The sequence below is a fragment of the Kwoniella dendrophila genome, chromosome 10 (assembly GCF_036810415.1).
Source record: "Kwoniella dendrophila CBS 6074 chromosome 10, complete sequence".
In the NCBI taxonomy this organism is placed as follows: Eukaryota; Fungi; Basidiomycota; class Tremellomycetes; order Tremellales; family Cryptococcaceae; genus Kwoniella; species Kwoniella dendrophila.
Genome location: NC_089485.1, coordinates 1,235,997 through 1,261,908, shown reverse-complemented (window position 1 = coordinate 1,261,908; position 25,912 = coordinate 1,235,997). Strand labels below are relative to the sequence as shown.

At 38.5% G+C, this 25,912-nt stretch overlaps 8 protein-coding genes across 8 annotated transcripts; 5 read left to right on the top strand and 3 right to left on the bottom strand.

Annotated features, from left to right (window-relative positions):
• Window positions 1-1,534: 1,534 nt before the first annotated feature.
• L201_007426 (OPT family small oligopeptide transporter) lies at window positions 1,535-4,873 on the top strand (the record flags this gene model as incomplete). The annotated part of the gene is made up of 10 exons (XM_066223133.1): window positions 1,535-1,618; window positions 1,693-1,766; window positions 1,842-1,920; window positions 2,021-2,372; window positions 2,471-2,694; window positions 2,757-3,438; window positions 3,517-4,257; window positions 4,343-4,430; window positions 4,507-4,602; window positions 4,669-4,873. The coding sequence occupies 10 exons, from the start codon at window positions 1,535-1,537 to the stop codon at window positions 4,871-4,873; spliced, it is 2,625 nt and encodes an 874-aa protein (XP_066079230.1).
• A 1,069-nt stretch (window positions 4,874-5,942) lies between these two features.
• L201_007425 (uncharacterized protein) lies at window positions 5,943-6,909 on the top strand (the record flags this gene model as incomplete). The annotated part of the gene is made up of 2 exons (XM_066223132.1): window positions 5,943-5,991; window positions 6,092-6,909. The coding sequence occupies 2 exons, from the start codon at window positions 5,943-5,945 to the stop codon at window positions 6,907-6,909; spliced, it is 867 nt and encodes a 288-aa protein (XP_066079229.1).
• Window positions 6,910-8,522: 1,613 nt separating this feature from the next.
• Window positions 8,523-9,354, top strand: L201_007424 (uncharacterized protein; the record flags this gene model as incomplete). The annotated part of the gene is made up of 2 exons (XM_066223131.1): window positions 8,523-8,568; window positions 8,654-9,354. The coding sequence occupies 2 exons, from the start codon at window positions 8,523-8,525 to the stop codon at window positions 9,352-9,354; spliced, it is 747 nt and encodes a 248-aa protein (XP_066079228.1).
• A 619-nt stretch (window positions 9,355-9,973) lies between these two features.
• On the bottom strand, window positions 9,974-16,358 carry L201_007423 (uncharacterized protein; the record flags this gene model as incomplete). The annotated part of the gene is made up of 5 exons (XM_066223130.1): window positions 9,974-10,561; window positions 10,638-10,932; window positions 10,999-13,400; window positions 13,456-15,874; window positions 15,949-16,358. The coding sequence occupies 5 exons, from the start codon at window positions 16,356-16,358 to the stop codon at window positions 9,974-9,976; spliced, it is 6,114 nt and encodes a 2,037-aa protein (XP_066079227.1).
• A 1,222-nt stretch (window positions 16,359-17,580) lies between these two features.
• Window positions 17,581-18,847, bottom strand: L201_007422 (uncharacterized protein; the record flags this gene model as incomplete). Its single annotated transcript, XM_066223129.1, has 5 exons — window positions 17,581-17,821; window positions 17,911-17,990; window positions 18,080-18,320; window positions 18,498-18,617; window positions 18,684-18,847. 5 exons carry the CDS (start codon window positions 18,845-18,847, stop codon window positions 17,581-17,583), a joined length of 846 nt encoding a protein of 281 aa, XP_066079226.1.
• Window positions 18,848-19,311: 464 nt separating this feature from the next.
• Window positions 19,312-20,704, top strand: L201_007421 (uncharacterized protein; the record flags this gene model as incomplete). The annotated part of the gene is made up of 4 exons (XM_066223128.1): window positions 19,312-19,572; window positions 19,724-19,939; window positions 20,051-20,482; window positions 20,576-20,704. 4 exons carry the CDS (start codon window positions 19,312-19,314, stop codon window positions 20,702-20,704), a joined length of 1,038 nt encoding a protein of 345 aa, XP_066079225.1.
• Window positions 20,705-21,223: 519 nt separating this feature from the next.
• On the bottom strand, window positions 21,224-23,020 carry L201_007420 (uncharacterized protein; the record flags this gene model as incomplete). The annotated part of the gene is made up of 10 exons (XM_066223127.1): window positions 21,224-21,347; window positions 21,411-21,519; window positions 21,643-21,839; window positions 21,923-21,943; window positions 22,005-22,105; window positions 22,164-22,229; window positions 22,281-22,367; window positions 22,436-22,612; window positions 22,729-22,821; window positions 22,892-23,020. 10 exons carry the CDS (start codon window positions 23,018-23,020, stop codon window positions 21,224-21,226), a joined length of 1,104 nt encoding a protein of 367 aa, XP_066079224.1.
• A 416-nt stretch (window positions 23,021-23,436) lies between these two features.
• L201_007419 (uncharacterized protein) lies at window positions 23,437-25,271 on the top strand (the record flags this gene model as incomplete). The annotated part of the gene is made up of 7 exons (XM_066223126.1): window positions 23,437-23,715; window positions 23,784-23,894; window positions 23,954-24,539; window positions 24,619-24,725; window positions 24,795-24,906; window positions 24,980-25,062; window positions 25,128-25,271. 7 exons carry the CDS (start codon window positions 23,437-23,439, stop codon window positions 25,269-25,271), a joined length of 1,422 nt encoding a protein of 473 aa, XP_066079223.1.
• Between the last annotated feature and the right edge of the window lie 641 nt (window positions 25,272-25,912).

Sequence of the window (25,912 nt, the reverse complement as noted above, 5' to 3'; positions counted from 1 at the left end):
GGGAGATATTGCTATTGATAAGAGTTGTATTGGTACCATATGGGTCATTTTCTCTTCTCTTATCTGGTTTGAACCTTGCTCAATAAAAACCACGCTATTATGGTATAAGCTTTCTCGGCCGTATCACCTCATATTGTTTGATTCCAGCGGTATCAATATGAGTTATTACTGTAGTTTGCTTCTTAGCTTCTTATCTCTCTCTCATCCTCATCGAATGAACCAATTTAAGATTGACTTGCCGTAATTACATCTCTAAGCTAAAATGTGTCGGCAAATGATGGTTTTATACCGGTGATAGGAAAAAAGAAGATGGTGTTCGTGCCTTTTCCTTCAATTTCACCCTCATGTCACTTGCTTTCATCTAGTGTTATCGTGATTCTCTTCCTCTTTATCGGTCAGGTAAATCTATCATCGTCCAATCAGCAATATGTAGTAGTCATCACCTTTTATCAGCCACACTGCTCAAGAAGATCCACGATGACCTCAACCTGAACTCCGCGGATTACGGATGTTATCATTCAGAACCTCTCTCGTACTGTACACACATGGAGCGGACTTGATATGTGCTTGTTTTCGACTATTCAAGGTGTATCACATCACATCAATTAACCCTTCTTAGCTTGGTTTTTTTGGTACCTTGGACTAGTCTCACTAACACATATGTTCCCATTCTCGTATCTCGGCAAAATCTTTTCGATTTGCTCGAACGACCAATAACATCATTCACAACAACTAAAAATTGGCAGTGAAACCATGATGTGATTTACAGATGAAGCAGTATTGTTTGTTGCGTACTGTAGTAGATGTAAGTTGTATAGCTTATCATACCCCTTATAGCGAATCACACCTTTTTCTAATTCCGTATTAGCCGGCCCGTCCTATTTGTAGCGCTAATTCTTATCGTTCGTAAATCAAGCCAGGAGGAAAAGGATATTCCCCTGCTCAACTCACGTCATATAAGAAGACGATAGGAATATAGGAGTATACTCATAGCGGAGAACCACGGATTTCTTCAGCATATTTGGCACCATATGGTGACTGTTTTGACGGTATCATTTAAAACCCGTGTGAAGGTGAATAGATATATACCGAAGACACTTCAGGTACAATGTATTTGAGAGTACAGAGAAGCCAAAGAAGGAAAGTAAAATTAGAAGATAAGGCGAAAATCTATTTTCAGCACTAGCTCAATAAGCCTTGTTAAAAGGCACAAAGAACTAATTAGAGACAGAGTAAATCTCATTGCCAGTGGTGGGTCAAATGAACTTCATGAAACAAACAGAAAGATGACCCATATGGTACACATTCACTCAACTCATCAGGTTATCGGTTAATCTATTGGTTACGATAAGAGGAGATCGTATCTCATGATAAGCCACTAGGATAGATACTGTAGACTGATGTAAGAGTTTGGGCTTAGAGATATATAAGATACATCTGGATGATCTTCTGACAATCATTCATGTCTTCACTAATCATCTATCCTTATCCTATCTTATACAGCACCTAGTTTGCTGGATGATAGCAGGCAAAGATGAGTAACATGAAGGAACATGAAATTCAATTAGCCTCGGAGCTGGATTATGGTAGAAGGGAGAAGAGTAGCTCAGAGGTGGAAGTGAGTGAACTGTCATATTTACACACATGAAGGTTGATTGAGACGTCGAGTCCTAACTTCCTCTTTCTAAATAGGTCGACGTTAAAGCTGCTGATAAAGATATTTACGGAGAAACCATTACCGAAGCTGAAGAAGTTGCTGCTCAAGCGTGAGTGAAATCAAAAGTATCTTACTTGTACCGGTGTAAAGGGCAAAAAGACTAATTATGCTTCGTCATTTATAGAGACCTCGGTGTGACTGGTGAAGATCTGCTTGAGTTGGAAAATAAATTAGGTTCCATGTCTTTGGAAAGAACAAGGATTGTAAGTGTCTAGTCTATACAAGCAAATCACTCCTCCCATGAGAGATACCTGTCAGTGCAAAAAAAAAAGGAAGCAAAACTGATCGACAGCATTTGAATAGATAATGAAACAAGTTCAAGAAATGCATGAACATGATCAAAACTTTCCTATTTCAGTTTTACAAAAAATTGAAGAATTCTTGGACAACCCTAAAGTATTCGAAAATCCTGATAACTATGGAGAGTTGATAAAAGAAATGAAATTAGAAGCTATTTTGGTTACTGAAAACTCACCTTATGCAGAAGTCAGAGCTGTAGTTGAAAATACAGATGATCCAGACATGCCAAGTTTTACTTTTAGAACTTGGTTTATAGGTATAATTTATGTTGTTATTGGTGCCTTCATAAATCAATTATTCGTTATTAGACAACCTAATATTACAGTATCTTCTGAAGTTGCTCAACTTTTAGCTTGTAAGTGAAAAGCTGGTTCGAATTCCCGTTTTCTTCCCTCCTCATTTATTATATATATGAGACGTCTGGCTAATTCTTTTCCCCTTTTACCACTACAGATCCAGCTGGTAAATTGTGCGAAAAAGTATTCCCAGATTGGAGTTTTACATTATTTGGGAAAAGGCATTCACTTAATCCAGGTAAATTCAACAAGAAGGAACATATGTTGATTACTATCATGGCTACTGTTGGTTATAATACACCTTACACAACCGATATTATCCTTTCACAATATCTACCACAATACTTCAATCAAGCATACGCTGCACAATTCAGTTATCAAGTGAGTACTATTGCCTTTACATCATTTTCGAAAGCAGATAGCTGAAATTCTAAATCTTGTAGATCCTTATTGGTCTTGGAACCAACTTCTGTGGATATGGGTTAGCAGGTCTTGCCAGAAGATTCTTGATTTATCCATCATATTGTGTATGGCCAGGATCTTTAGTCACTATCGCATTGAATCGAGCTTTCCACGCTGAGAGTGATCCAGCAGTACCAGGTCCATTCAAGAGAATGTACAGTTGGTCAAGAATCAAGTTATTCGGTGTAGCATTTGCAGCTATGTTTGTGTGGTTTTGGTTCCCTGGATATATCTTTACAGCATTATCGACTTTTAATTGGATCTCATGGATTAGTCCAAATAACGTTACATTGAATAACATCGTTGGATTCAATAACGGTTTAGGTGTAAATCCATTCCCAACATTTGATTTTAACGTTTTAAATGCCTATGGATTCAATCCTTTGGTCGTTCCAGCATTTGGTACAATCAATCAATTTATTGGAATGTTCTTTACAATGTTTATGATTATTGGTATATACTGGTCAAATACATGGAATACCGGATATTTACCTATAAATTCGAATCATGTCTTTGATAACAAAGGTAAAGCCTTCAATGTACAGAAAGTTATTGATAAAAGAGGTATTTTCGACTCAATCAAATATCAAACTTATTCTCAACCTTGGATGTCAGCTGGTAATTTAACTATTTACTTTTGGTTTTTCGCTCAATATTCTTGTAGTGAGTTTTCTTCCTTCACTCTGCCTTCTGATTAGTTCGATATCAATCCCAGCTGACAAGTATATCTTGAAATGATAGCCATCTCATATGCTTTCCTTTTCCACAGAAAAGAAATTGCTCATGGATTTAGAGGATTATGGAGAAGTCTTAGACGTAACAAGCAAGATACAATCGATGAAAATGATTTATCCGAAGATATTCATTGTAGATTAATGAGAACATATCCTGAAGTACCTGAATGGTGGTATTTAATCGTACTCTTATGTGCTATGGGATGCGGTATGGCAGGTATTGGAGCTTGGGATACATACACTAATCCAGCTGTAGTGTTATTTGGTATTGCATTAGGTATAATTTTCATTATACCCGTTGGTTTAGTTACAGCAATAACAGGTATTCAAGTTACTATGAATGTTTTAGCTGAATTAATTGGTGGTTCATTTACACCCGGTAACGCATTATCAATGAATTTCTTCAAAGCTTTTGGATATATCACTACAGCTCAAGCAATTTACTTTTCAAATGATTTAAAAGTTGCACACTATTTGAAAATTCCACCAAGACATACATTCACCGCTCAATTAGTCGCTACATTGGTTTCAACTTTAGTTTGTACTGGTGTTTTCAATTTTCAAATGAATAAAGTACCCAACGTCTGTACTGCAGACGCACCATTTGGTTTCTCATGTCCTGGTATAAATACTTTCTTTACAGCTGCTGTATTTTGGGGAACTTTAGGTCCAAAGAAATTATTCGGCTCTGAAGGTCAATATAAAGCTCTCTTAATTGGTTTCCCAGTCGGTCTCGTCATGCCTATTAGTGAGTCAAGTCTGTACTTCTGAGATCTCACCAGTCCCCAAGAGCAGCGCTGATTGAAGTTCAATCTTTCATCAATCGTAATCAGTTGTTTATTTCCTTAGAAAGAAATATCCTCGAACTTCCTGGTTGAGACAAATTCACCCTGTCATGCTTTGTTATGGAGGTATTAACTGGTAAGTGCAGCTTAAGCATTTTCGAATCATCTGTCAATCGAAAACATTTATTGATTATACTGGTAATTACGTGTAGGGCACCGTACAACCTTTCCTATTTATGGCCTTCTGTACCATTAGCATCCTTCTCGTGGTTTTACCTTAGAAAAAGATACCTTGCGTTCTGGTCAAAGTAAGTCTTTGCATACATACTAATACTGTATCTCGCTACATACACTAATTCTTATATACACAACAGGTACAATTTCGTTCTTGCTGCAGCTTGGCAGTGTGGTATAGCAATTGCAGCAATTGTCATTTTCTTTGCTGTACAATTACCCGCAGCTGAATTGACTTGGTGGGGTAATACAGTCTCAGCTCAAGGTTGTGAAGATACAGCTTGTAGAAGGTTACCTATTCCCGATATTGGTTATTTCGGTGCCACACCTGGCAATTTACCATAAGTTGAAGTTTAGGGGAATTGCAGTAGATTAAAGTGAAGATGGATCTGTCGCTGAAAGGTAGAATGCTCAAAGGCAGATATGCAATTAGGCGAAATAGTGAGAATGTGCGAATTTGGGATAGCGTAAAAAGGATAGTTTTACGGAATCATACAGTAGTTTGAAAGTGATTGATGTTACTTCAAGGTAGACGAATTCTTTAATCATGGGAAAATGTGAACAAAGCCGATAGGGTTTCAGATCATAGAAGATACAAAGGATAGAAGCACATATGAATGTCGTTGTTGTAGATTTAGATAGTTTGGTTTGTATATGCATGTGTTTCAAGGTGATTTCGTTGTCGGATACATCTGAGACACACCTGCATGGATCATACGTGCCCGTTGTTTGAACCCATCTCGGCCTGAAGTACAGGTATGCCTTTGAGTACAGACTAATACCAAACTTAAGCATCCTTTGAAAAATGCAGTACTGCATTTGGACTACCTTCCACGCAAAGGTGCATGCCTTTGATCACGGCATCTCACTCAACTCAATCTTCACACAATTGAAGCGCCAAAGCTGAAGTGGACAGGTAATCAACGAAGGGGATCTTGATCTTAAAGGTAAATACGTGTGGCTGAATAGACGGTATAGATACTTGAAACTTACTTTGAAAACCAAATTATATCGCTGGTCGACGTTGATTAGGCCTCCTTCCGTCTATGATTTGTAAAATATTAACGGAGGGTGGTTAAAATAGCTTATTTTTGTGTGAAGGTTAAAAGATAAGCTTTCAATCGGTCAGAGCGAAAGGGGAGATGGACGATACAGTAGTATCCCCAGATATAGACCATACCGAGTGATCTGTTACTCTCCATTGTTCACACCCCATCTATAACCTCGGTCAACATTGATAGCATGAATTTAGGTATAAAACCCCCTGCTTCAAGTTCGATTTTTTTTCTCTTCCCTCCAGACAATTTGTCAACTACTTCCCCTTCTCATTGTTACAGATTTTTATCCAAACTTCCAACTTCTTATCTTTACCTTACTTTATACCGATCTACACTGGTAATATCAATTTTACAAGATGAAATTCTCACTCGCTTTCAGTATCATTACCCTTTTGGCTTCTTCAGGTAAATTATCGATCTCCCTGTATACTCGTACATTGGCATTATGTTGCATACTCACTATCAAGTACTTATTGAGCTGATCAGATCAATCGATTTTATTTAGCCGTCAACGCAAGTCCACTCCCAATGACTTCAGAAGCATCTGTTCCAGCACCTACAACCGGTACTGCAGCTGCCCCAACTAGTTCAACTCCAGCTGCACCAGTCGAATCGGTTCCTGTTGCTGATACACCTTCAACTGGTACAACTGAGAATGCAGCTGTTCCTACTTCTTCAGCTGTAACTCCTCCTGCTGCAACTTCAGGTGGATCAGGTGGTGAATCAGGCGGTAATGGAGGTGGTACACCGGTCCCTTCTACACCAGAGACACCTTCAACTCCAGAAACTCCTGTTTCAGACACTCCATCTGTACCTGAAATTCCTTCCACTCCCTCGACTCCTTCAATTCCATCAATTCCTTCTACACCTTCTGAAGGATGTACAGGTGAAGATTGTGGATCCGTAACCATTCCTGAAATGCCTTCAACACCTTCTATCCCTGGTGGATCAGGTGGCATTGGCGGTTCTATCGGTGGTGGTGGATCCTTTGGTGGTGGTGGTATGTTTGGCGGTGGTGGTGGAAAAGGTGGATTTGGTGAAGATTGTGATGAATTCGGTAACCCAATTGGTGGGGGTGTTCATAAAGGATCCTCACCAATTGGTGGAGGTAGTGATAAAAGTGGTTACGGTGGTGGTGATGAAGGTGGTAAGAGCGCTTCACCAATTGGTGGTGGAAAAGGTGGTGAAGATTGTGATGAATTTGGTAATCCTATTGGAGGTGGTGATAAAGGTGGTAAAGGTGAAGAGGGTGAAAAAGGAGGAGAATCACCTAAAGAAGGTTCAGCTCCTAAAGGTGATGAGGGAGAAGAATCAGATAACTAGAGTAATCACCTCTTGGTACCGACAGCGTATTATAGCGGTAGTGGGATCATTTTAAAGTTGATAGAAACACTTAGACTTTCTAGATAGATATTATAGATCGCTTCTCAATCGAAGATTCTTAGCTTCTGTTCTCTCACTATGTTAGTATGTCTTGGACAATACGTATTCTTCCTTGTTCTTTGCTTTGTTTAACCATATCAATTGCTAGACCTTCGTCAAATCTGATACTGCTTCTTTCCATGTGCGCCATTTAGCGCTACTCACTGACAATGCATTTTTGATAAACCCGAATTCAACAAATGTCTACATCACCATCCTTTCTTTCAGTATATCATGCAATTCTAGCGCTCAAATCCTCCTTCGCCGATCCTATCTGATTTTTCCTAATACAAGCGTATCTTATTACCATGAAATCGAGAGAGAAATAGTGTAATTCGATTGACTATGTTTGAAGTCGGCGTTACCCCATTGATCGATGCGACTATGCGAAGTTTAGTGGACAGGAAGGTAAGCATATGCTGATGATCGCCATTTCGAGGGAATACAGTGGTACGAGTGTTATTAGGAATGCGTATAAGCGGCTACGTAGGCTGAATTAGGTGTTAGTGTCTATGATATAATTAAAAAACGCATATGACACCATTTTAGTGATGATAGAGTGAAACAAAGGCCTTTGAAAAATACAAACTATTTCGCAATTTCGTTTGCGTTACCAGAGTTGAACAGCAATTGAAATGTGGGATAAACAAAAGAATACGTTCATCGAAAAAACCGAAAGCGGAAACTGCAACTACTAGCTACGAAGATGAATCCAGTTAAACTCAGGGTGTTCGGAGGATTTTGAGATGATCTTATCTTGATAAACTTTAAACTAAAATACTGCGATCGGTTCTTCTGTTTTCTAGATCTAGAAGAAATGCAGAAGCTCATTGATTAGAGTATAATCATGAACAGTCAGGTCTGGGGAATGAATGATCAGCTTATTGAATACTTATGGAAGGGTTCGGTACGTCTTCGATCGACTGGAAAGATATCAATACTATTCTGGTCTTCGATTTCTCAGGTAAGTTTGGGTCGGCTTTTGCTAAATTAGCGATTAGGCTAACTTTATGTTTATTTACTTCTACACATCTAGATCCTCCTGTTACACTTCACTGGATGAATCGGATTTATTGAACAGGTCATAGGATTTTATAACCTGAAGAAGATTCTTTACATATGTTCTAAATTTTCTGGTAAAATCCAAAACAAGACCGATGATTAGCGTCTTTCATAATACATAGATGACATTCGCACCGCTAGTTTTACTTTTCAATTTAGCTGCGTGGTAACATTCATGTCTTTGAAATCTCACCAAAGTTCGTTGTTAATGTTAATGACTGGTCGGATATGGTATAGCGTCAAAGTCTATCGAAATGAGGACAAATGGTGTCATCGACTGACAATTTGAAGACCAATATGGAATGGGTACGGTGAATCACTATGAATGTACTTTATTCTGAATGAAGTTTTAAAAGGTATATAACTCTTGCTGGCCAGAATCCCATCCATTCCTCGCCTCAACAACTTGACACCATCCTTAAAGCAAGATCATAAAGTTAAAACACTCCAACATGTATTTCACTATCATTATTCTTACTGCTCTTGCTGCCCTCTCAGGTGAGTAATGATACAGTACCTCATCGCCTTAGAATCTATTCTGTTGATGGATATCACTGACACACTCTTGCGAATGATTCAAAAGGTACAAAAGCAGCTCCATTCTTTGGATTAGAAAACCTTTTCCATCATCGTAACACTACTAGTACTGTGACTAGACCTTCAACTTCAGCTTCTTTATCAAGTACGACTTATTCAGCTAGATATCCTCACTTTACAGGTGGTAATTTCGGTTCAAGTGATGGAAGGTTCAGTTTGACTGAAGTTTTACAAGAACATAAAATTGATTTATCAAATATTAGACAATTCAACGTTACCAGAATTTTAGGTGAATTAGGTTTTAAAGTACCTTCAAATTTCAATTTAGATAATATTATTAAAGATATTGAAAATAAATTTGATCATCATCATAATTATTCAAGAGTTTCTTCAACTAGATCATCGATCACCTCAACAAGTTCTTCTTCAAGACGATCAAGACCTACTTCTCCAATTTCAAGATCATCTTCTTCTATTGTAGAACCTTCTTCATCATCCGCCAGTATCTCTATTGCCCTCCCATCAATTAGTGCCAGTGTCAGTGCCAGTGCCAGTGCCAGTGCTAGTACCAGTGATTTCTTCTCGGGAAGTGAAATTGCTGCTTCAGCTACTATCTCTTCAGCTCCATCATCAGTTTCAGCATCAATTTCGGAAACTAGTTCAGCAACTTCTTTCATTTCCATCGCAACTGATGAAGATGCAGGTATTCCTGGTCCTACCCAATCTGCCGATGCCGATAATAATTAACCTTGTTTGTACATAGAATATAGATGTAATAACAACCCTTAACAGCGATATTCCAATATACGCTGTTGATTCAAATTCATTTCGCTTCTTATGTTAAGCTCCCCTTTGCTCTTATCAAGTTTCTCGCGATATTCTTTGACCGTTTCAATCTTACATATATGTAATCCAATAATTTTTCTGTAATATAACTTATAATACAGTATTAAACTGTAGCTCAATTAATGTAGCCAAATAATAATAATAATGCGAGATCGATTCCTTATGCCATTCAGTATGGCTAATTGGGAGAGTTGCAAGCGGCATATAGATTAAACTTTTCACTGTATTTCCAAAGTCGATTTGATTGAAAAAAGATACATTGTGTCATATAATCATAATTACTTGAAGGTATAGGTAAATCGTTATTTGATCCGTTTAAAGAAAAATCGTTATATACATTATATGTAGAATAATAAGGGAAATCAGAAAATACTAAGCTATGCACTATGCGAAAATGTAAAAAAAAAGGAAATAAAGGAAACTTTCAATATATAATGAATGATGTCCATGATTTTTGTAAAAAATAGCCACACAATAAGCAATAAGTATTCAAAATTCAATTTGCTAATTGGGGAACACCTTATAATCTAGTTTTACCAATCCCATCACCTTTCAATCTATCCAACAAAGCTTGTAATCGATCTTCAACAGATTTATTTGGATTCGAAACCATTGAGCTAGTGAAGCTCTTATTGGAAGGTGACATTTGATTATTACTTGAAACGAAACTCTGACCTCGACTAGAATTAGAATTAGGATCTAAGTACGATTCAGCAAATAATTGTCTATGGGGAGTACCACCACTACCACTACCACCACTAAGATTTTCTTCCATATTTCCATAAAAGTTATTTGCTTTAGCAGGATCAATTGGACTTGGTATATTAGTGTTGTGATTATAAAAAGGTCTGATTGGATTTTGCGCAGGTGACGGTGCATCTTCAAATTGGGATATCAATGATCTAGTCTTGATTGATCTTTCTGGTGTTGTTGGGATAGTAGGTATAGCTGAATCTTGGAATACGAACGGTGATGAGTTTGATTGACGCCAATCATTTTCATTTGGCGGTGAATGTGAGATAATATCAATTCGTCCATGTGAAGCATCAAGATCTCTTGATAGATGGTCAATCAGATCCGCTACATCCCGATGAGAAGTGAAATAAACCTATAAAAAAATTAAGGTATATCAGCTTTGCTCACAGCTTTCATAATAGAACCGAAATTTGGAATCTCAAACTTACATCAGTGGGAGGTCTAGGTTTACTGGTAGCATTTCTATCTCTATGTCTAAAATTCAATCCAGCTGTACCATTACCCAAACCTTTTGGCCAACCTGCGTTATTTCCAGCACTTTTGAATACATCGCCATCTTCAGGTATGATCGAATTCCTTACACTCGAGGAGTAACTTGTTGATCTGGAATGGGGATTCGCTTGGGAATTATCAAATGTATATTCTTCACCATCAATAGATCCCGTTACCGAAGTTCTTAAAGCATCAACAATGTTCCAAATTACCTGACCATCTGCATATTCACTATATTCCAATTCGAGGATAAGAATCAGCATGACATCATCGTAGGAACCAACGGGGCAAACTCACGTAATTTCAACAGCTTGAGTCATTCTTCTCCTATTCATATCATCCATCGACCCTCTGCCTATAGGCATGACATCTTCAGAAGCTCTTCTAGAATGTGTAGCTGTAGAAGGATCTTCAAACTCATAATCATTGTCAAGATCATTGAAAGTTGGATTTGTTAATTTCTTTTGTGGACTTTCTAACATTTCTTCTTCTTCATCTTCGTTATCTGTATTTCTATACATATCAATCAAACTACCACCTGTTGAAGATCTGGCATGCGAATCATTATCACTTAATAAAGAATCATTACCTGGACTAGGTGTTAAAGTGGGTATGGAAGATTTCTTGTTTAATAATGGTGTATTTGGGTGTAAGAAGCCTAATCCTTGTAATGATTGTTCATTGTTGTTATTGTTATTGTTATTTATAGTTGGGACTTGATTTTGTGAATTCGAAGGTGAAGGTGTATTGGTACCAAAAGTAATTCTTGTTGGCGTGTTGGCGCCTGTCGAATCTGATAGACTACCTTTTCCAGATTGGTTTGAAAACGAAAATTTCCTTGCATGAGCAGGTGGTGAATTCGAAGTACTAACCAGTTCATGATCTTCTTTACTTAACTGCAATGGTTTTCTTCTAATCGATTGCTTACGTGATTGTACACCAGGTCTTAATGAATTTGAATCGGGTGACTCGGGTATACTTGGTGTATTTGAATTTGAGATAACTTGTGGTGTTGATGGAATGATATTCAAACCTTCAGGTAAGATCATCGTTCTTCTGACAACTACTCTGTCATGTGTTGAGGTTGTGGTACGTGCTGGTTCAGGTATAGGAGCAGAAGGAGCCAAAACAGTTGAAGAATCAGGTACAGGTGAAGCTTGGGCTTTACGGGCTTTAGATAATGACCTGAATAGTCCTTTCTTCTCCTTTTCGGCAGATCTGACTATTGGTTCATCGGCACTCGTAGTAGCAGTGGGTGGAGGAGATGGCATCGATGATGGTTGGGGAGCAGAAGCGACCGTACCAGTCATGCCTTTCGCTTTCAACATATCGTTTAATTGGTCTTCACTTAATCCTAAAGCTCTGCCAGCTTCTATGAATTTATTTCTAGCATCATCTTCTGAGGCAGTAGGTGTATGTTTCGGTTGTTGAACTACAGCATTAATAGTAGGTAATGGACTCATGGCTCTATTTGAAGCAGGAATAGGACTTTGTGATCTATTTTGAGTCTGTTGAGGTGGAGGCGAAACATCTTTTGAGCGTTTCATCTTGCTCATAACATTTCGAAGTCCACTTGAATGACCGAGACTACTAGGTGGAGAAGGTAAATCTTGCTGTACACTAGATTCAGATGCAGAACCGTGACGTTCAGGTGGAGGAGGGAATTTGAAGGCATCGAGATTAGGTGGTGCGGATGGCGGTGGGTTCTCGATCAATTCATTTTCTTTTAGTGTTATTGGATCTTCAAGGGTCTGAGCTACTGATGCAGAAGCAGATCTTTGTAGACCACCTTGAGCGATAGCAGGGTTCTGTATGGGTGCAAGTTTACTCTGTTGTGTTCGAAGCTGCTGCTGTTGTTGAGACGAATTCTTATTGGGCGAAGTCTTTCGTTGAGGCTGAGTAACTTCATTACCTGAAAAACTTGGACCTTTACTTCTCAATCCAGTAAACTTCTTCCATTTTAAACTCATCTTACTACCTGGTCCACCAGAGGATTTGTCCACACTTTTGTTTGTGTTCACGCTGGTATTATTCTGATTTTCAGGTGTTAATGGTGTTGTAGGTACGACAGCAGTCGACGAGACTAATTTAGGTGAAGAAATAATCATTGGTCCACCATGACCACCCTTCTTACTAAACTTTCTATCTAATTTACTTGATCCACTATTACTGTGATATTGTTGATGTTGTTGCATTGATGGCGTACGGTTCAACGCTGCTGTAGCAGCCGCAATACGAGCCTCAAAATCTCTTCTCACTTCTGGATCTTGTTCAAGTGGTCTACGTTGATATGCTCTTCCAGATGATTTTCGAGAAATATCAGCAGAAGGAGGTGTAAGAATTTCATCTGCTGCTTCCGAAGGTGTCTCAACTGGAGGTGGTGGTGCCGGAGCTGCTCGAGTAGGTAGAATGACTGGACCGGATTTTGAGCCTGATCTAGATACTGATCCGCCTGTACTGCTGCCGGTCAGCGGCGGAGTAAGAATATGCGTATCGACTGAAGAGGGTAATGTCGTTCTCTCTTGAGATGGTGTAGTATTTTGCGAGGAAGATTTAACTGTTTCTGAGGGCGGGAATCGCCATGAAGAAGGTGGAGGAGGACTTATGGGTCTAGCAAGTATGGGAGATGCAGCTCTTTGGACAGGTGACATAGCTCTTTGGGAGGGAGAGAACGCTTCCGCTGATGCTGGCGGTGAATACTACGAGTAAGGTGATCAATATCTGATTTCATTATACCACATCAAGCAGACTTACAGGAACCATTGGACTATCCAACGTATCACCTCTTAATGCTTCTCTTTCAGCTTTAGCTTTGATCACCAATTTCTCTTGTAGCAACATCATTTCTTCTAAGCCCATTCCACTCATTTTTCTGAGAATATCAGCTTCTTTGATGGATTCTGGCGAGATCAGATCATCGGAATCGATCGCTTCGAGAGAGTCGGTAGGTCCTTTTTCAATGACATTCGCCCAGCCAATTTCAGAATCCGGTTGAGCATGATCAGAAAAGCTTGAAGTGGTAGATGAAGTAGATGATCTACGTCGAGGATCCGTGGTTCTACTTTCGTGTTCATTAGGTGGTGTAACATCAGAATCATCAATTGTACCTTGGGCAGAAACTGTTCTTTCAAGTGGTTCTCCCCCTGGAGCAAGTTCCCAGCCTAAATTATGGTGTAATTGATGTATGGAATCTTGAGAAACTGATCTTGAATTGGCTACACTACGTCGACCGCTAACTTGTTTGACTTCCGGTATATATTCGTCAGACTGAATAGGAGGCGAAAATTTATTGTTGTCTTGATCAGAAGTAGGTTCATCGTCTTCCTCAATTATATCAGGTGTGGAAGGATGACTTGATAAAGCAGAAGATGATCGTCTCTCCATCGGGGCATCTCCAATGGTGCCCGCTCTTCTTCGATTGCCGGATAGATTTACATGAGATGAAGCGATTTTTGTTGGAGTAGAATTAGATTGGTTTACAGACTTCGATCTAATCAACGAAGTTGTCCTTGCGGAAATTTCTGGCATACCTCTCAAGGGGGAAGGTGTATGTTCAGGAGACACAGCAGCCCTTATAGCATCTAGAGGAGATTGATTACTTGGAGTCGCTGATCTTGATGATGTACTGGATTGTGAGTGATGTGTTAGTCTTACAGGTCTTGGCTGACCAGGTATATAAACCGATTGACCATTGTTATTTGTAGCTGATATAGTTGAGGTTGATGAATTCGATAATGTAGGTTGATGATGATAAGATCTTACAGGTTGACTTTTTGTAGGTGTAAAAACTGGCATTGGTATAGGTGGTAAAGGTTCTTCAACATGAGCAACATGAGCTAAAAGATTATGTGTTCTAGGTGAAGGTGGTAATCTTGATGTGGTAGTAGGTGAAGAAGGTTCAGTATGTATTCCATTTCCAGTAAATGTACTGTTTGTAGGTGACATCTGGAATGGAAATACTGATGACGCAACAGATTGACCCGAATCTGAAATTTCAGATCTTAAATCAGAAGGTCTTCTTAATCTTTCTATATTGATATCATCGTCTTCATTATCATCTAATTGGGTTGCTCTCCTTGATTCAAAATCTAACATTTCTTCTACATCTTCTCCATTCCCACTAAATGTTCCTGAGGATTGATCAGGTAAAGCTTGAACAGTCATACTTCCTCTTTTCAATTGACCACCAATCTCTTGCAATGCTAATGATATTCTTTTTACTTGAGCTGGTGTCAAACCATCTAATCTAGATTGTCTTTTCCTCGATTTTTGTTGTTTTGCAGCAAATGATACACTTTCAGCAGAATTAGGTGTAGAAGGAGTGAAATTCAAGGAAGAAGCACGTGAATGACCTGTATGCATTTTAGGTAAAGATGAAGCACTTATATTAGGTATTACACTTGATGTTGGAGTAGCTGTTTTTTCTGAATTAGTTGGACTTTCAGGCTTCTTCGTAGCTTGATAATATGCATTTGCTTTTTCAGGTGAAATAGCTGGCGGTAATGGTATATTTCCTCTAGTCGGTGTACTACCTTCAACATTCCCGTCCTGAGTACTGTTTGCTGAAGACGTTGATGCTTTTCTAACGTCTTTATGACTGACCGATTTTTTGATTCTTCTAATATATTCTGCTTCTCTCATACCTGATCCACCACTAAATCCATATGATTTAGTTTTGAATGCTGATCCTGCTCCGGTCGGTGATACAGATGAAGAAGCTTCAGGTGAAGAGCCTACGCCAAACGTTCTGAATGAGGAGAAGGAGTTAGATGTTGGTGGAGATGAGAAAAGACTACTGGGTGTAGAAGGTGAATCACCGTAATTTTGATATTGAGTGTCGTCAAAATTCGTTGATGTCGATGGACTCGTCGGTGATGTTGTAAGCAGAGATGGTGAGGAGAAGGAAGATGAAATACCTGATCCACTAAGCTTTTTTTTAAACGGACTTGCAGTCAAACCTGTTCTTGCCGTATTTTCGTTTATTTGAGGTGGTCTACCATCCCATTGATCGTCTAAGGCGGCATCTCTCATTTCAGCAAAAAGGAGTTCTTCTTCTTCTTCTGTCAAAGCAGGTCCATTCACTCTTGCTCTTTGTGATGCTAAAAGAGATCTTAAAGATTCTTCTGGTGCTGTAGATAATGAAGGAAGGAGTACTGAGAATCGTTGTGACAGCCTAGAGCAGAAGAACGACATGTCGTCAGCTTGCAGCATTTTCCTTATGACAACAAGTGAATAAGTTGAACTTACGAAGGAAGCATAAGTGAGTTTCTGATATCAACATTCAAGCTAGGTGCTTTTTCCATTCCGCTCCCACTCCCATTGGATGACGATATTTGGTTGAACTTGTCATGATAATGGTCAATTTCATTCTGATCTACAACATTCTGCTTCTTTTCCTTTTTTTTCTTTGATTTTCCTCCTACATCTCCACTCCAGTGATAAGTTTGATGGTGATCAGTAGAAGAACCTTGATTACTATGACCTGAATCTGATGGTGTTCTTCTACCGCTACTACTACCACTCCTATTTAGAGGATTCTTCTTTTCTGAGGTGGAAGCTGTACGTTTTCTGTTTGGCGTTATGTTTGAAATGGAATATGTTGGACGCGAGAAAGTTGATTCGGACATTGGTGAAGATGATGATATATTACAGAACATGGTAATTTACAGTTGATATATGAAATTTGATTAGCTCTATATATCACCTTGCGATTGTTGAGGAAATATGTGGGTAAGAGGGTTGATAACGAGATATAATGCACAGCATATAGGTTGAATGTGATGGAAATCAATTAACAACTAACCTGAACAAACGATCCATCCCCTAATTTATCTTTGATCGACACATATAAGTTGATATATGTTTGCTTTTTTCCTGTTCTTGGTATATCTTATTCCAGTAGATTGAAGTGAATCGCGTTCACAGAGATGTTGCAACGCCTTTGAATCGTGTTTTAGATTGTTATCTTAAACTTGTTGAGAGACACCGATTTAATGGTACAATTATTCGTAGTACCCGATAAAGTTGTAATTCTTGGGTTGTACGTATACCCGTGTGATAGATTATCTCGTAATTGATTTTTGGTTGATGATGAATTCGTTCTAACCCGATAACAGGCGCTGATGTTCAAGTCACTGATGTATTATGGAAGAACAAGATGACAGGTGACGGAAATTTGTTATGTGAGGAAAAGAAGTATTGGAAACTGTTGTAGGCGGTGATCAATGCGGTGTAAAATATAAAATGATATAACAAAATTTGACTTGAAAAGGGTGTCCAAGGTAATGTCTTGGTACTCGTGTCTCAGGTTTCACTGCAGATCAAGTCAACACAGATTTCACCCATAGGATATATCTATTTCACTCATCAAACATGAACAAGACATGCATAAGGAAATACTGTACATCGAATTGTACACAGAAGCGTTAGATTGTTGTGGGAGCTTTTACTTAAGCAGGGAACATCATGTCGAACTTGTTACACATTCATGGGTGTTTCAGAAAGCCTCTGATGCATTCATGTCCTATCCGATGAACTATAATTGTAACTCTTATTACGGCGTGAAACGTGGTCTACAAAACTTTCCCGAACATAATTCTACAAGGTAATATACAAATACGCATGCAAAAACTCATCTTTTATATGCATATCTGAAAGCTGATCAATTTCTACTATACGATGCATTGTAGGGGTATATTGATGCTAGGTATCTCTTCGTTTTTCTCTATGCTATGAATTTATGGTTCATGAACGCCTTGATTTGGGTCGTTCATTGACCTTCATCTTTATATGAAGAGCTGCTTGACGTTGTGTTCGTATTGGACCAGTGATTCAAGCAGTATCCTTACGTTGTGCGACACAGCTGACCACATAGACCACTTATCGAACTTCAACAACTCGACTATCTCTATCCTTCTCCAACGCATCATCCATGATTTTGACCATTTCTCTGACTCTATCAACACCGACTTTAACTACATTCATAATCTCTTCAGCAGCTAAAGGTGTTCCACCAGCTTTTGATAAAACACAAATTTCTCTTTGTGCATTCATAGTTACTGTTAATGTTCCTGAACATAAAGTTGATTCCAAATGTGTTGGATCGAGTATAGGTGATAGGCTGATAGAAAAAAATCGAATGAGGTGTTTAGCGAAAGTGTGCTTGGTGATTGTAGCGCTATAAAAGACGAGAAGATAGCCTGAACTCACTTTTCGAAATAAGCAAAAGTCAAGCATAATGGTGTATGGTGTATGGCCAATGGTACAGGAGCTCTTTCTTCTGGTGAATGCTATATATACACATGAATAGTGTCAATCGTTATTCCTCATTCATCATCAGGACCCTCATTGTGATGATGTTGTGTGCAACGATACTCACTATAATAACCTCATCACCAATAACTTCAATATCAGATTTCCTAAAATGTTTCAAAGCAGCAATTGAAGCTAAAGAAGCACAATCTAATAAATTTCCTGAATCACTCAGGAAATGTAAAGTTAATCTTAATTGCCACACTTTTTCACCAGCCAATATACACAAAGCTTCTCTGTCTATTGCTTCTGTTCGTCGTATTGATTTTTCCAAGAGTCGAGTAATCAAAATTTCTGATTCACTTGATCTATAAGTTGTGTAGTAACGATAATATCATCAGTTATATATCTCTTCATTATTCCAATATGGTCTGTAGACTACAACAAGGTGACTACCTGCGAGACCGGCAATGCGATTGTCCTAAATTTCTTCCTTGGAAGCTAAGAGACCTGATCATTGTGGCAACAAGGCGATTAAGACTTACCTCCCATTTTCATAAACACTACTTGCCATAGGTCCAATCTCAGAATTGATCATCAAGAAACCTTCATATGGTCTATCTTCTCTTGGTTTTACTATACTTGCTGAAACTTGAGCCAGAACACTTTGTAGATGAATCGAGTTAGCCTTACATATCATTATGATAACATACATACATTGAATAACTCACGCAGTTTTACCTAATCTACATTCAACATTACCTAATTCTTCACCAAATATAAATTCAATTTTCCTCTGTTCTAAAGGTATTCTACCATCTAATCTTTTACCTTCAGCTAAAGCAGCTAACAAGAATTCTTTTTGAATTGAAGGTGGTTCTATTTCTCGGACCATCCTAATCTGTCTTATTTGACTGTTATAACGGGTTTCTTTCCGTAGATTGGTTTTGACAATGGGATATATAATCGATATTGACTAGAACGTTCCTTCCAAATTAAGTTTTGTTGATTTGCTTCACGTAGGATGATTCCAAATTACAGATGGAGCATAAGGTTACAGATAGGATCAGAGTAAACGATTGCTAGAAATTCAAGAAAACCCAACAGAATTAAGATGATATCGATCATCTATACTAGCTGCTAGGAACGGCAAGACTGGGTCACGTGGCGGCCACCGTACAGATCATGTCGGTCATCGCCGCATCGTCATCTTGAGATTTCGATATCTTGGAGATATAGATGCCTTTCAAGTCTTCGATCTATCTAAAGCAAAGTATCACCAATGTTGGTGCAAGAAATACCTTACATACTAGCCAAGAACAACTAAGAAAGATCAACAAGCGGTAAAGAATCTCCCAAATGACAACAATCAGATACCTTGGTCCTATATTGAGATCAAGCTCAACTAGATCTATACATTTGGCTAAACCAGCAGTCTTACGATCATATGCCTCATCATCCAAAACCTCATCGAGTACAACGACAACTCAAGGTGGTCCACAAGCTCCATTGGAATATTGTTCTTCTTTAGTTCAGAGATTGGATCCTGAAGCTTGGTTATGTAGTTATTTTTGGCCTAAGAGAGAAAGAAGTTGGTTTTTAGCTTATAGAGCATTTAATGTGAGTTGTAAATCCTGCTCCATGTTGACGTGTTCTTACCGATACAATGATACGATTCACGAAGATAAAGAAAGGAGACATGAAGTATGACAGATTAGACAAAAAGTTGACCAATTCAAGAACCTTGTTCGTAACAATCAATCAATAACAGATAGAGTTACATTTAATATCAACAACGATATCACAACCTGGATTAGCAGCAATACGATTTCAATTTTGGCGTGATGCATTAAAAACAATATATTCAAGCGATCCTCAATCATCTACAAGTGCAATACCTCAACATCCTGTAGCTGTGTTGCTGGGTGATATGAAAAGGAATAGACCAATACAGAAATATTATTTAAGTCAACTAATTGATACTAGAGTGAGTTTTATCGTTATCAAGCTGTTTAGGATTTCCGCGATTAATCCTGACAGAAAGTCTATATGGATATACATGCTGATAATCGATAAATGTATTTATTTCCATTTATAGGCAAAAACATTATCATTACCACCTTCATCATCTTCACTAGAAACACATATAAATACATATTCACCCATATCAAATTCTCTTTTGTTAGGTACATTACCTTTAGTATTACCGCCAAAACATGAAGCAACATCAGATTTGTCACATAATTTATCACATTTATCAACATTATTAACCGTCGTTTCTCTCTTGCGAAATTTACCTGTTCTAGTTGCAAGTAAAAAACAAATAAATATACCAAATAGTATAAGTGAAAAATATAATTTAATTGAAGAAGATATTTTAAGAAATGGTTCACAAGCAAAAGGTTTAAAAGATGCTTGTTATGAAATTGGTACAAGAGGTATGGATGAATTAATTACTTCTAGATCACATTTAAAGAAATCAAATGGAAAGATCTTACCACAATCTGCTATGCCTGTTTTCTTATCTGCTGTAAGTTTTTGATTCTCTAACTTCATTCATTAGTACCCCAATATTGCAAAGGTAACATTAACACTGACATCATCCCATCCTCCGCGTTTATAGGTACCAGCAGAAAACTATTTGAAACGTTTAGAGAGTCTAGATTTTGATGTTTTCCACCCTGATTTACAGAAACATGATTGGAAATTAGCACCTAAAATATGGTGGAAATACCAAAGTGGTAAATTGTAGATCAGTTCACGTTAGACAAAACGGTCTCAGCCAACCCAACGATAACATCCCAGGATTTCCAAAGACCAGAATCAATTCTCGTTCTTACAACATAGAATGATGAATAGCAAAGTCAGGTTTGATGCGTGTATACTTTCACTCGGAAGGGGTTCCATCAGATTGACACCAGCATATCAATGCACCCTTGAGCTTCCGTACAGACTGATCTGCGCATTTGTGTTCGATGATAGATATATAATGCATATCATGTGTTTAATATATTTCCTCTTTCATCGGATCTTGTCAAAGAGATTCTATATAAATGCTAATCTGACCTAAACTTGGTAAAGTACATTGTATATGTACTATTTCCGACTTCTTCTCGCCTCTCGAGTACGTTTCGACATTACTCATCCACTATCTGCCCTTGCAGTTTATTTTCGAGTGATACTTCCAGATGATCTCACAAAACATGACATCTTAGATCATTCATCTATAATACATAAACCCATATCACCGTACCGAGTCCTGATCTACCTATTACCTTTTAGGTGGTTTTTTGTTAACTTCTTCTGGTTTGACAGGATGTAACATGACTTTAGTAGTATTTGCTCCTTGTGGCGGCACACCACCATGTCCTTTTGACCAATCATAAGAGAAAGCACTAAAATTGCAGAGTATGTCAGCTTCTTCAACATTAAGCCCTAATTTTACTATAATGACTTACTATGCTAAGATATCATGAGTGTGGTTGAATGAAGATGCCACTATAGGTGTACCAAATTGTGGTGGTCTAGCATCTGTGTCACCATTACTTAAGTCTTTACATGAAAAGGCTATGAGCAGGAACGTATGTCATCAGCTTTATGCAAGTGTCGCTATGCGAGAGCAGTGCCACATCTTTTCATCTGTATCACTCTTGTGGTGGCGGCTATTTTGTCAAGAATGAATTCACTCACTCTTCAACTTGGTTCTCGCTACACCATCCCAGAAAGTCAAACTACCATCACTTCCACCTGTACAGAAAGTATATTGAGTTTTGTGGAAAGTTATTGTATTTATAGCGAATACATGTTGTGAACCTGATACTGAAGGTGTTCCTGGCATTGTACCTGCTGGTATATCATATCGGTGACACTTGAATGAATAGTTCTTCCTAGAAACCATAAGTATCAGCTAAACGATGCATCTGGCCAAATAGAACCGGTAAATGCATAGCTGAAATCGTCCGAAACTTACTTCTCATCACCTCCTGGATATCTAGTTTGATAAAATAGGTTAGCTATTATGCATGAAGACATTCCTACACGATCTATCTTACTGTATAGCTACTCTTCCTTCTACACTTCCAATGGCATAAGCATCGCCAGTAGGGAAACATTTGACTACTCTAGTCTGCCATTTCAACGGTGATTCAATGGTCTGAAAAGCATTATAAGTTACAAGAAAATAATATACCGCGAAGTATTGATTGGCTTACCTTGAAGATAGCTGTGGGAGTTGAGAGGTTGATGACATGTATTTGTCTATCCCCAGTTGCGACCACCTGTACCACGTTGGTCAGCTATAGCTCTTGAGTGGATAAGCTGATAATTACCAATAACGTTAAAGCAACATCCATTGAATAAGCTCTATCCGATAAATCTACAGTCGCTATAGGATTAGGTGATCTTAGATCCCAGTACTATGATTAATATTTATACAGTAGAGTTAGCTATTTCATTCTGGTATTTACGGTATAACTATACTAACCTTCAACTTCTTATCCCATCCTGCTGTTATCAATACAGGTCCACTTCCAGGGACTTCAGCGTATTCGATACATTTTATAGGTGCATCATGTTGAGCTACTTGTTGTGCTTGTTGAGTTTGAACATTGTACATTTGAGCTGTGTTATCGCATCCTGCTGAGAAAAGGAATTGACCATCCTGTTTCGTGGTAAAGAAGATCAGTGGCTATATCACAGTATATAGTATAAATGAAGAGGAGAAGGGTGTTTGTGAATGCTAAAGAGGGGTAAAAAGAGAAATGGAATATTACATACTTTTGACCAAGTCAAATCTAATACAGGAGCTTGATGAGAATACATAGCTTTCCCTTGTGATTGACCTTGCGAATTTACATCGTATAGTCGCACCTGCAAGTCGAATATCTAGGTTAGCTAATCTGATTCACCTCAACAGCAATGTCAGGGTTAGCTAACTTACATTGTTATCCCAGCTTGCTACAGCCAGTACATCTGCAGTCGGACTGAAAGCAAGAGCCGATACTGAATCTGGAGGTGGAGAAGATAATTCAATGTCTTTTGCTGGAGCTCTGAAAGCTGAACTGAGCATTTTGACGGAAAATTGAGGATGGCAAGAAGAAGGAAAGGAGAGGAAAAGTATTGGTAGATAGCCTCAATCGACCTTGAGTTACTGGAAGCTGTAAGATAGTGTGAATACTCTTAATCTCTCCCGTATGTATTCGCTGAGACCAGATGATGCGAAATTGAACGATTGTTTGAAGCTGTAATCAAGATGAGAGATAAACATTTTGACAACATGAGCGTGTTTGAAGCAACCTTGAACTTCTGCTTTGCGCGTATGGTGAAGATCGCAACAAGGTGCACCGTGGGAAACCCGACTCTTCGATTGTTCCGTCATATTTACAACTTTTTTCCAGAAACTAACTAGACAAACATTTTATCTATTTTACTTCTTCTTTTTGCATAATATCTGCAATATCCAGCCAGCAAAAACAGAAAAAAACAATGGCATCATTAACTGAATTGTTCCAATTTCTGGATCAACCAAATCCATCCGTAAGACATTTGGCATTACAGAATTTAGTTGGACATACACCTAAAAATTCATCAGAAAGGCATATCTTTATACCTTCTTCTTTTGCCAGTACGGGACTTGGTGGATCAACGGAAAATCAAGCTAATGGTGGTGCATTATTACCCAATAAAAGGAAAGAAGGTCAAGAAAGTGATGAAGTGAAAGTTAAAGCTTTGAAAGATTTATCGAATTTATGTAAAGATCAAGCTGTACGTTGCTTAAATGTGATTTTCTACTATTGTCGAAGATGATCAAGACTAATCTTCGTTATACATAGGCTATTGCTCATGATGCTTTATCTGCTTTGATCAACTTATCCGATACCTTAGCAGTAGCTCGACATCTGGTTGATAGAGATTTTTTAGTATGGCTTGTATCATATACTGCTGTAAGTTTCAGCTAAATATGCGAATCTTTATGCAGATATAGCTGACTTGGTTTTTGCAGAATACAACATCACCTCTATCGCCTTTGACATCAATGTTACTATCTAATCTTACATCACATCCATCTTTGGTATCCAGTTTAACAAATTTGACAATACCTCTAGTGCCATTACCTAAATCCAAGCACTACCCACCATGGTTTTTACCAGCTAGTGCATCATCATCATCGACTACACATCCAGATTATAGAGATCCAACATATTTACCTCCAAACAAAGAAGCAGAACAAGGTGATGAAATCGAAATTGATGCTATAAGAGCTTTAGTTCAAGCATTCGAAGACGGAGCTTCAGAAGGTGTAAAAGAAGGTAAATCAGAATCTAAAAGAAAAGGAGAATGTCATTTCTTGTCATCAGTTTTCGCAAATATTTCAATGGCACCTTCCACAAGACATCTACTCTTGACTCCAAGACCACCTTTCCCACATCCTTCTACAGCAGATCCATCAGATCAAGATGAACCCCTCTTATCGAAGATCGTAGTCTACACTGAACATCCAGATACTATCAGAAGAGGTGGTGCGTTAGGATGTATAAAGAATTGTGCAATGGATAGAGGTAGTATGGGCTGGCTGCTAGCGTCAGAACGTAAGTAGCAGAAGCGGCAACCACTCGCAGGATATTTTCGTTTCCCGTATATGTTAACACCAATCATCCATTCTTGCAGACGACCGGGTTAGACTGCCGTCGGATCCTACTCGAAGGGTCAAGGGAGTAGATGTTCTGCCTTACGTTTTATCGCCTTTAATGGGTCCGGAAGAATATGATATCGATGTGCGTTATATAAGTAATGCTTTTAGTTGAAAAAATGGCGTTAGCTGATATCTTTTGGACACTCAACAGGAGATGGAGAGTTTACCGCCTACACTGCAATTTTTACCACCCGAGAAACAAAGAGAAAGAGATACCGTATTACGTATGATGGGTGTCGAGATTCTGCTCTTGCTTTGTACTAGTGAGTGATATTGCAAATGAAGGTATTAGCCAGTTCAGAACAACAGTAAGATACTGACTATTACATCTTTCAGCCTTTACCGGTAGAGAGGCTTTACGTACGAGGGGAGCTTATAATGTGGTGAGAGAATTACACAAAGTCGAAACAGATCAACAGGTGAGTAATGATACCGATATCTTTTTATAATACCATTGATTATGTTGACGGGGCTTTTGTCACAGATTATCGATTCAATCACACGACTGGTAAATCTTCTTCAAAGAGATGAGGGAAACGATACCAAGGATGATCACGTTTCTGAATTAGTCAAAAGTCAGAAAGTAGAAGAAATTCAAGATGACGAATTGGACGTAGTCGAAGTGTAGACCTGTTGTATCCGACTCAGTCGAACCAACGCTCAATATTCGATATATTCAAGATGACATAATGATGTACCTCGACTTTAACAACGACATTGATCGTACGATAGATATCCTTGAGACGTTACTGTATTTTGATATGGATACAGTGCTTTCAACCTATTGAATGTCTGCCATCATCTTTCAGGGGACGCAAATGCTTACAGTACAGCGCGCCTAGCGTAGGTATAACATATATTGAGCTCCAAAGAGGGGCGATCTTATCAGAAAAACAAGATTCTAAAGTGGGGAAGAAAGTGTTACACAGCGTCTAAAGACCGTGACTCCAGTCCACATCACACTTGTTGGATTTTCAATCAAAGGATCACGACGACTGTATGGCATAGGATGATGCTGTGTCTTCTATCCTTCACATCGAAAGTGGGGAAATGCCATTTCAATCCCTAGTATTTTTAGCCTTCCCAAATAAGAAGACTCGATGATTTTCATCGTTATGGAATGGCTCCGACTGTTCTACCTTGGTGATTGCTGCGGTCCCTTATACTGACAGTATCTCGCCAGCTTCTAAGTTGAGAACCTTTGCCGGTATATCAAGTACTCGAGTCACAAAATCAAATATCGACATGAACAATGAAGACAAGTCGTGG